The 10,030-nt window shown below is 41.9% G+C and overlaps 1 protein-coding gene across 4 annotated transcripts; it reads right to left on the reverse strand.

Moving 5' to 3' along the window:
* Positions 1-81: 81 nt before the first annotated feature.
* LOC117447850 (uncharacterized) lies at positions 82-9,001 on the reverse strand. 4 transcript variants are annotated; one of them, XM_034084779.2, is made up of 3 exons: positions 7,659-9,001; positions 3,687-4,314; positions 82-1,758 (listed from the first exon to the last, which is right to left on the reverse strand). In XM_034084779.2, the coding sequence occupies exons 2-3, from the start codon at positions 4,248-4,250 to the stop codon at positions 1,171-1,173; spliced, it is 1,152 nt and encodes a 383-aa protein (XP_033940670.1). In that variant the 5' UTR covers positions 4,251-4,314; positions 7,659-9,001; the 3' UTR covers positions 82-1,170. The 4 variants fall into 4 exon arrangements, with proteins under 4 accessions (XP_033940670.1, XP_033940673.1, XP_033940669.1 ...); XM_034084782.2 differs by lacking the exon at positions 7,659-9,001 and adding an exon at positions 7,143-7,581; XM_034084778.2 differs by lacking the exon at positions 7,659-9,001 and adding an exon at positions 6,733-7,136.
* Positions 9,002-10,030: the final 1,029 nt, after the last annotated feature.

Consider the following 10,030-nt stretch of genomic DNA (forward strand, 5'->3'; position numbering starts at 1 on the left):
ACCATCGCTGGGATCAGAGCCATCATCCGTCAAGCCGTTCATGTTGCTTGTGAAATAAAAACTTGCATGTGAACGAAGAGATTGAATACAGTTCTTTATGAGGAGTCTTGTGAAATGTTCTACATTCAAAACGTTCATCATCTCAACCGAAAGTCACACGTATGTACATCGAAATATTGTGCCGAGCCTCAAGCACACACCTGCCACACGGACAACACACAAGCACACGAGCTGAAGTGAAAGGACTACAACTGTTACACAAGTGCATGTGTGCACACACTGCTGTAGCGAATCAGCACCTTGGACAATAAGGACCTCTACTGTTTAGAATGTAAACTGCAAAAGCACAGATTTCAGCTGCGGTTAAAAAAGGAATGGAATTTAAAACAGCACATACATTATTCCCTAGTTCTCTCACAATGTTGTCTTTTAGTTCATTTAAAAAAGGCCATTTTCACAACTCTAAGCAGCCATTACACACCGTCTAGTCTCATGTATGGACCATGGACCACTCACACTTCAGGTAGCGCTGTAGTTCATGTTGAAAAAGTAGTCCCGGCCAGTACAACACAGTGCATACTAGGGAGCAGAATCCAAATCCAAAATGGTCCAATCCATCGGAATTATTATTCAGCTCAGATTGTTCAAGTGCTTTTATCATTGTTCGGCATGCGTCTAGACTTCTAGAACTGTCAGCAAGAAGAAGTCCTGGCTGAGAGGAAGAGAGTGGCCTCAACTCACCAAGAAAGATCACAACACTTCCACGTGTAATATCTGTACAAAGCTCATGTTCAAGTAATAATAGTAGTTCAACCACCAGAAACATCTGTCCAGACAATCCCAGGAAGGTACTGATCTAACATGGTAAATATAGCTTTGTTAAAACAGGGTCAAAGTTCAATTCATTAAGGAATTATCAAGAACCGGAATTAATTGTGTCATTTGTACCAATACAATTATATTCATTCTTGCCTGAGTGCAATTAGCATGAAGCACTTTGGAGATAATGGGCAATCTCAATAAAAGTCTTAGACTTGTTTTCGATTGTAACTTCCTGTTAAAGAATACAAAATAAAAAAAACTGCTAAATTATTTCAAGCAAGCCTCCTGGACATTGAGAAACACCCCAGGGGTTACCGGTGTGTTGCTAATGGCCCCTGCTGCAATGTGCTACCAGAGCCAGCTGTCGAGGTGCTGCACGCAGTAGCAGGACTGTTCCAGGATTGCCGACATCTCCCCGTATCTCTCCTCTCTCCATGTGGGGAGGAGCCTCTCATTGTTGAGGGCCTGGAGCCGGGGCGTGCCCTCCCGCAGGACGTGGTACAGACAGGGCCAGCGGCTCTGGATCCTCAGCCGGGTCCTCCGGTCTAGGGTGATGCCTCGCACAATCTTCTTGGCTCGAAGCTCGCGCAGGGCGGGGAGCTTCAGGCAGGAGAACACCAAGCCTCGGCTGGGGGACACGTCCAGGAACTCTAGAGACTGAGACTCCAGAGTGTACGAGATGCCCAGGTTCCTCAGCGGCACCAGGATCTGTAGAGTCAGGGACTTCAGGTTAGGCAGGGACTTGGTAAGGTGCTGCAGCGTCGACGGGGTCACTCCTTTGAAGACCCAGAAGTACTTGAGCTCGAGGACTCGAAGCTGCTGGAAGTTGGTTAGCAGTGACATGGACACGTCCGACCAGTCGAAGTGCAAACGCATCTTTGAGATGCGGGGGCAGCTGTGGGTGAGTTTGGTCAGCAGCTCCTGGAAGCTGGTCACCTGCCAAGTCAGACAAACAGGTGGGTTAGTTCCCTGGAGGTCGTCTGTATATGGTATGACCAAGAACACATAACTAGCAGTTCCAACATGTCCGACAAGCTGCCTTCTTGAACACAAACAAACATCCACATTATCACTCCCAACAATTATATTTATAGAATTTATAAAATCCTCTGGTGGAAAGGGTAAGTAAAACAATTAGCAAAGTTGCCAGATTTCTTGAGTGGTTTTGAAATATGATGGAGTCTAGGATACTTGTTAACGATGAGGCCCATCGTTAACAAGTATCCTAGACTCCATCATATTTCAAAACCACTCAAGAAATCTGGCAACTTTGCTAATTGACCGTGTTGTTTGAAATGCAAAATGGATACCGTGTATTTTTACTGCAAACACAATCTCCCTACAGGTGCAACTAAATAAGCTAAGCCTGAATCAAACCGAGCCCATCTTGGCAGCAGACATTTCAACTCCTAGCAGTCCCAGCAGAAAAGTGGAACCTATATCATTAGCAATGGCCGCAGCAGGTAATTACACCATTAGTTACAGAGTGTTTGACAAGTCAAACGTCTGCAGTGAAAAACTTCGGTCCACATTTAGTTTCATGCCATAGTGTTGCCATGGTTACGCACACCTCCTCTGCAGAGCTTTGCATATTCTCCAGTTACTTTTTTTATTTCAAGGACCCTACACAAATGTGCATATATTGCACTCACACTACCTCACTGAATCTAAATGTTATCTTTAGAAAACTGTAATGCACACTTTTACATAGTATATATGTTTATATTTGTGTATTATGAGATGGGGGATCAATGAAGTGTATCTTTCATTGAGCATTCTGTCTTAGATACACAGCTCTGGAAAAACAACAATGTATAGGTATCGTTTGAGTTTGAGTAAAATGAACATAAAGGAATTCAACAGACACTGGAATGGAATGGCTGCCATACATCTAGAGATTGAGATTGATATGTTTCTGCTGTTGATGTGTATATATTTACTTATTTATATGTTTGCCTTAATTGTAATCTGTTTCATTGTATTTAAAGCTCGTGTGAAATGCCTTGTTAATATGCTGCATGTCTGATCCTCTCTGGATCTTTGGGGTTCACTATTTTACAAAAGCCTTCTGCACTTTGTCTGGACACAGAAAGAGACGTGTGCAACAGTGGAAAGTGCATGGAGGAAATATCACATCATTATAGAATCATATTGTTATATAGTATTAGAATAGTTTATGTATGCACCATTATACACACAAGCCAATTCAATGTATGTGTGAACCAGGCTTTAAACCTAAGCATGTTCAGTTAATAGTGCCGCTCTACTGAGAAGCCTTTCCACTCATAATGGAACTCAAGCATATCAAAACCTGTAAGATTACTCATTATTGTTCAATTGTTAAATCTATAAATTGTATGACACTAATCTGTTTATATATATAAAAATATTATTACCTCTTAAAGTGTGTATAAAGTATGTACAGTATATGTGTCACTGTCTATATATATATATATATATATATATATTTAAGTGGGTGTTCGGGTGTGTATGTATGTAACTATACACATACATTTTAATATTTTCTAATTCTTGGGGACGGTGAAAGACGGCATTTCGATCTCCCTGTTTGTATCACACACACACACACACACACACACACACACACACACACACACACACACACACACACACACACACACACACACACACACACACACACACACACACACACACACACACACACACACACACACACACACACACACACACACACACACACACACACACACACACAGATAATAAAGTTGACTTGACTGTCTTTGTGGTCATACTCATTGGATTGGATCGGCAGGCTGATCGGGAACAACACTACGAGGCTGAAGCACCAGCCATTGTTTTAATTAATCAGTGAGCGCAGTTACCTGGTCCATCTTGGTGATGCTGTCCTGGTGCGAGCTGGAGCTGGAGTGCACCCTGAGGTCCAACGGCTCCAGCAGGGTGAAGGTCCAGTTCAGGTCCAGGTGGCTGAGGTCTCTGCAGTGCACGTGGTCCAGCAGGTGGCCCAGCAGCTCGCTCCAATTGTTGCAGCGGTCCCCCAGGTCGAAGCTGGCCTTCAGCGTGAGCAGGCTGGCCCTGCGGGACACCAGGTGGTGGGTGTAGTGGTGGACCCAGGCTTTCCAGCGCTCAAACTCCCGGTTCGAAACCAGCAGCCCCTCCTGGCCCATGTGGAAGACCCCGCGCCGGGAGTAGTCGGCCACCCGCCACAGCTTCCAGGAGCGGACCAGGCAGCTCCAGCGGAGGCAGACAAGAGCACAGCTGCATTTATCCACCTCGTTCAGAAAGGACAGGACGTGCAGCTGGCACTCCACCGGCAGCAAGTTGAAGGGGAAGTGGTCGTCCGCTGCTTTCCTCCGGCTGCTGACAGGGACCAGGGTTCTTTTTCGTGGCGACATGATGACAGATGATGATATAATGTTGGTGGTCATTGGTGGAGGTCAGGCTTTCCACCGGGTGGTCTTGTGGTCTGGCTTTGCCATAAATATATCCAGCCTTCGGGAAGAGATAAAGAAAGAAAGTATAAACAGACAAGAAGTCATTTAAGATGCTGCAAATAAATAACACCCACTGGTTTGTCTTAAAGCAGGCAATACAACATGCCTGAGGTCATAACAATCAGAATCCACCTCGTTCTGTATTCCTTATTTCAGGGTCACATAGTATTTGTTTAACAGTTCAATCCTTTTAATTGACCCAAAAATAGCAAGCAAACCAACATACAATAAATAAGTAGATAAACCGTAAAAAAAAACACAATACAAAAGAAAACTGTAATAAAAAATAAATAAGTACAAATTAAATTCTAAAAACTGTTTTATTTATTAAGAATTAACCTCATGTGTGTCCACTACAGCTCAGTGTATGCCTGGGAATTTGGAACACTATACCAGAAGTCACAATATAATATCAGTTTCATTAACATGTAAAGCAAACACAGATCTGTAGACAATAATGAGTGGCATTTAAACTCCACCAGGGGGGTATACTGCGAAGCAGGATTTTCGCTTAGCCGGCTAAATTCAGGGAAAACTCCGGCTTTCCGGTCATCCGAAGCTGGTTCTCTTTTTAGCAGGCTAGATCTCCATGGTAATATATGCTAAGCAGCTAACCTGGTCGGGACCAGGTTAGGTTGCAGGCTAAGAGATCAACTCAGTGAAAGCACTGCCTGCTGACCAATCAGAGCTCAGTGTGCGGAGTTTAAAGCGATCAAGTCATATTACAGGAGAAAGGAAATACAGAAAAACTGCCGTTGCAGGAAAGACGGCCGGCAAAAATCACCGACTGTGTGAACGTGAACATTAATAGAATATCACCTCCATCTTCAGAGCAATCTGACTATTATAACATTAGCGTTAAGAAAGCTTACTTAAATATCGGCCACAACATAAGTAACCGGATCAGAGTACATTAAGTACAGTCCGCGGCATATCACTTCATAATGTATCATATATTTTAATATCTGAGTCAGCTGAGCCGTATCTGGCCGTGCAGCACTCACAGCGTCACATACTGTATGCAGAAGTATTATTTTAAGCAACACATAAGTTGACGAAACACTCGAGACAAATATAATTGAAGTCAGATCGTGTTTTAGACGGGGCAGTGATATCATGAACCTGTTGATGTACGCATTCAAACACTTTTTCTTTTACCAGCTGTATTCACCTTGCAGGTGCAGCTATGTGGCTTTTATCCTGGATAAAGTGTTTAAGTAATGGATGTTTAAAGTTTAACTTCTTCATTTTTGACTAGTATTAAAGTTCACTTTTCATTCAGGAAGTATGACGCTGCGCTGTCAGTGCGCTTCTCCATGTTTGTGATTGGTCGAATGCTCCAGATACCACCCCTTTCATGTGAACGCGCACCTAACTAGATAGGACATGGCTGGCTTGAGCGATCCACTTGATAACCAGCGTCGTAGGACAGTTTAGCGAGAGCGCGTATGTTTTGGATTAGGCCAACCGGCTAACTCAAACATATCCAGGTTAGGTTGAACCAGGTTCGCAGTATAGGCCCCTGGTGTCATGGCTTCAGTTCAAAGTTTTGTTTCTGAGGTACAGGATCAATATCACGGAGTATGTGGCTGGAGATGCAATATGTGATCTCTTTAAGCAGGGGTCCTTTATGCAAACACTGAGGGGAACATTGTAGTCTCTATTTACTTACAAATACAACTGTAAACTTTAGTAAAAGTCGTTGTGGATAGTAACAAAGTACATTTACTCAAGTACTGTACTTAAGTAACATTTTGAGGTAGTTTACCCACGCATTTTCAGGGTATGAGCATAAACGTGTACTTCACTACATGTTGGATACCTTTTTACTCCATGCATTTATTTAACAGCTTTAGTTACTAATTACTTTTCAGATTTCGATTTTACCCAATACTAAACATAAATCAACTATTTAATCAAAGTTGTCATTATGTGATATCCAACAGTAATTAAAAGTAGCTCAACCTTTACCAGCTGGGATGAAAATAATCATAATCCTAAATAAATCAAAATATATGATTCTGAAATAGGCCATTACGTGTTACCAGTACTTTTGATGCTGATTATTTTGTACTTTTACTTAAGTAAGATGTTAAATGCAGGACTTTTACTTGCAACAAAGTATTTGAATAATCTAGTATTGCTACTTTTACCCAAGTTAACATTTTGATTACTTCTTCCACCACTGAGTAAACGTATAGTTGCTGTTATTAACACATGCTCACTTTAATCACGGTATTACACTCAATTGTAATTGAATAAACACTGCAGTGACATATCAGTGTGTAACATGACTCGAGCCCTCCTGCTTTGGGGACAGTTACCTTTCAGCTTCTGTCCAAACAACATCCCATAATAGACTATCAGCCCCTCACCATCTACACTGCCGTCATCCAGACAACAGTGGAGTATTTACCTCTCAGTGGACCGGGCTCCCAAAAGACATCCTGTTAGAAGCTAACGATAGCAGATCAGAGACAAAGGAATATGAGATAACACATACATAAAACGCGTTGTTGCTGTTTTCTATAGTGTGCGCTTTGTATGCGAACGTATTAGTAAGTGTAAAGCAACGACTACACATCTCACTTTTTAAAAATCTGAAAATAACGGTGTTCAGTAACTAGGCCGGCTAGTTAGCTGCTAACAGCTGTTGTTGTTTTTGTTGTGGCTCGTGATGGCGTCATCAAAATGCGCGGTGCTCGTTTTCAACTATGGCGTTGCACAGTCGGGCGGAGTTTAATAATAATTTACATAAAATTAAAGCCGTACACTGTCAGGTTTGGAAAAGGTAGGCCCATTCCCAAACCGCCCCCTACACCATACCCCTCCGTTTGCACGTTCACGCGGAGGGTCCGCCATATTGAGGGCTGTTCCAAACCAACGAGTGTGAAGCATAGGTGTGGAGCGGTGTGGAGGGGGAGTGGGCTATCAAGCCCTCAAACAGCGAGTCTGCATCGGTGCGGACTGGAGACCGGTCTCTACCTGACCGGAGTCACGCTGTGTGTGTCCGTCAGGAAACAAGCTGTTTACAAGTAGGCTAGTTCCAGCAAACATCCACTGATAAACTGCGATGTTAACAACCTCATGATAGCCTCATATGTTTTAACTTAGGATCGTACCTGTGTTTAGACTAGAACAAGGTAAATGTGTGCATTTTATTATAAAGTTGTGTATATTTACAGACTGTTGCGAAAACTAAGTAGCTTATAAACATCAGGTTTAAAACTAAAAGAGCTTTACAAAAAAAACACAATGAAAAACGTTTGGAGTTTTATTTGAGTTATTAATTTACATTGTTTGTCTTCTAAGAGATGCTGATTTGAAACCGTTGTTACATACATTTACGGCATTTCCTGTTTCTGCCGGAGAGAGGGGGAGGCCGTCCCAAAGCTTGCTGCTGTGTTTACTCCCTCCATCTGACAGGAGGGAGCCTCGTTGAGCTGCGAGTGTGGCTACAGACGGAGTTCACTCCATCACGGAGGAGTAGGGTCGAGGGAGTGGTTTGGGATTGGGCCTTATTCATGTTCTTAGCCTTGTTTGAGACAAGCGAGACCTGCGCAATTTCGATCAACGTCTTGCTAGTGCGTTGCATGATGGTTAGTCATTTTGTCCGACTTGCTCTCGAGGCTCGCCCACATGAGACGTTGCAATCTCGCGGGACAAAGACGCCCGCAGCCTGGCGCAGTTCCTCTCCACGGGCTGCGGAAGCGAAATGCTTGATGGAAACGACTGGCTGGTATCTCGAGCTGAGCGCTCATTGGTGGTTTTTACCACGTGCTGGTGATGAAACTCTCCAATTGGCTGGCAAAAGTTTGTTGTTGTTTTGTGTCAATTTTATGTCGCCCCCTCCATTAGCATTTTTCATAATTGTTCCACAAAGTTTATCATCATGAAATTAATATCTATGTTATACTATACTTGCACTGCTTACCGTTTTCATACTTTATATATCTTAGCATATTCATACACAGTGTTCATACTGCTCACAGGCTGCTGTGTATATGCATACCCCTCACCGTTTATTCATCATTCAATTCATTCTATATTTTATTCTGTAGATTGTGTACATACTTTTCACTACTGCTTTTTGCACTCCTGGTTAGAAGCTAAACTGCATTTCGTTGTCTCAGTACCTGTAATATGTGCAATAACAATACAGTTGAATCTAATCTTGAGCAGGAACAAATGTATTTACTTAGTACATATCTGACATTAACGATTAAACACATGTGTGCATTCTTTATAAATGCAAACCGAGTCAAGCCGACTCCGGAGGTGGCGGTATGCACCTTAAAGTTGTTTGCAATCCCCCAAAAAAAACCGAGTGAAGAAGAAGAAGAAGAAGAAGAAGAAGAAGAAGAAGAAGAAGAAGAAGAAGAAGAAGAAGAAGAAGAAGAAGACTCGGAGCTGTCCGACTTCAGGCGAGCTTTTTGAAACCTCCCCCGGCTGCGATCGGCTACTCTCGTCTACTTTCGAGGCGAGCCGCAACGCGTCTCAAACAAGCCTCTTTACTTGAGTAAAAGTACTAGTAACACACTGTAAAAACACTCAATTTCAAGTATATGTACCGCATGGAGAACAGTACATTAGTAAGTGTTTAATTATGAGTAGGATCAGTCTATGAGTAGGATGTACTGCAATGGAGTAAAAGTACTCCTTGAAGAAAAAACTTAAATAATTGTAGAGCAAAAGCAGCACATCTTCACATTTGAGAAACTGAAAATATCAAATATCTTTAAACACAAAACTTGCAAATGTCATGCCAATTAATTATTTGTTAACCCACTCATTGTTTCAGTTACTTAAATATTGTAATCATATTTAAAGTATTGCGTGTCAAAATTAGTATTTATAAAGTAACTAGTAGGTTAAATAAATCTGTAAAATAAATATAGTGGATTCAAAGGTACAAAATGTAGAATAGTAGAAGTACAACGTTGAATAAAACGAAAATAATCGGATAAAGTACAAGTACCGCAAACGTGTACTTTACAGTAGCCTACTTAGTTATACTTTCCACCCCAGTAAACTGTTTATAAGAAGAGTAAAACGGTAGTTTTTGCCTGGATAGGCCATACCAAGAAAGAGCATTTTACTTATTAATTACTACAACATTTTAAGGAAGACCATGTTTATATTTTGTGTTTAAAGATGTTAGGCGTATGGAGCTTGATCTGGGCCAAACGTTTTGATCATTCTAAAAAATAAAATGTATTTGAAAGTTCAAGTTTTGATCCTGAACTTTGAAAAATACAGTAATTAAATAAAAAATAAAAGGATTGCTATGCTGAATCAAAAATAATATTCAAACTGAAAACACTTTTCAAATACTTATAGTCAAAGTTCAGGATCAATTTAGCAAAACCTGTGGCCCAGATGTAGCTCCATATAGGCGGAAATGGGGCAGACTGCGCACTCTTTTGCTGTGAAACAGGTTGTGAGGAAAGCTTCTTTTCATGGTTTAAGGAAAGATTTAAGCTTTATAATTCATGTTTTTCACTATTTTTAGTATATGTATGTGACGGCTGTCGCCTCTCCGGTCCTAATCCTGTGTTGCTGATTCTTATGTAAATGAGCTGTGTGGTTGCTTCAACGTCATTGGCTACCATCTCCTGGTTCCGCCTCCGAAGATACTGATTTGAGCCCGACGCGCTCCAATCCCCGTGCCATCCCAGCGCACACCTGCCAGAGATGACTCTACAAAGCCTGGG

The sequence above is a fragment of the Pseudochaenichthys georgianus genome, chromosome 6, assembly GCF_902827115.2.
Source record: "Pseudochaenichthys georgianus chromosome 6, fPseGeo1.2, whole genome shotgun sequence".
In the NCBI taxonomy this organism is placed as follows: domain Eukaryota; kingdom Metazoa; phylum Chordata; class Actinopteri; order Perciformes; family Channichthyidae; genus Pseudochaenichthys; species Pseudochaenichthys georgianus.

Bases quoted from the DNA above. Each gene is read 5' to 3' on its own strand.
- LOC117447850 (XM_034084779.2), bottom strand. From the start codon at position 4,250: ATGACCACCAACATTATATCATCATCTGTCATCATGTCGCCACGAAAA. The intron at 1,759-3,686 runs GTAACTGCGCTC...CTGACTTGGCAG, and splicing joins GCATCACCAAGATGGACCAG to GTGACCAGCTTCCAGGAGCT.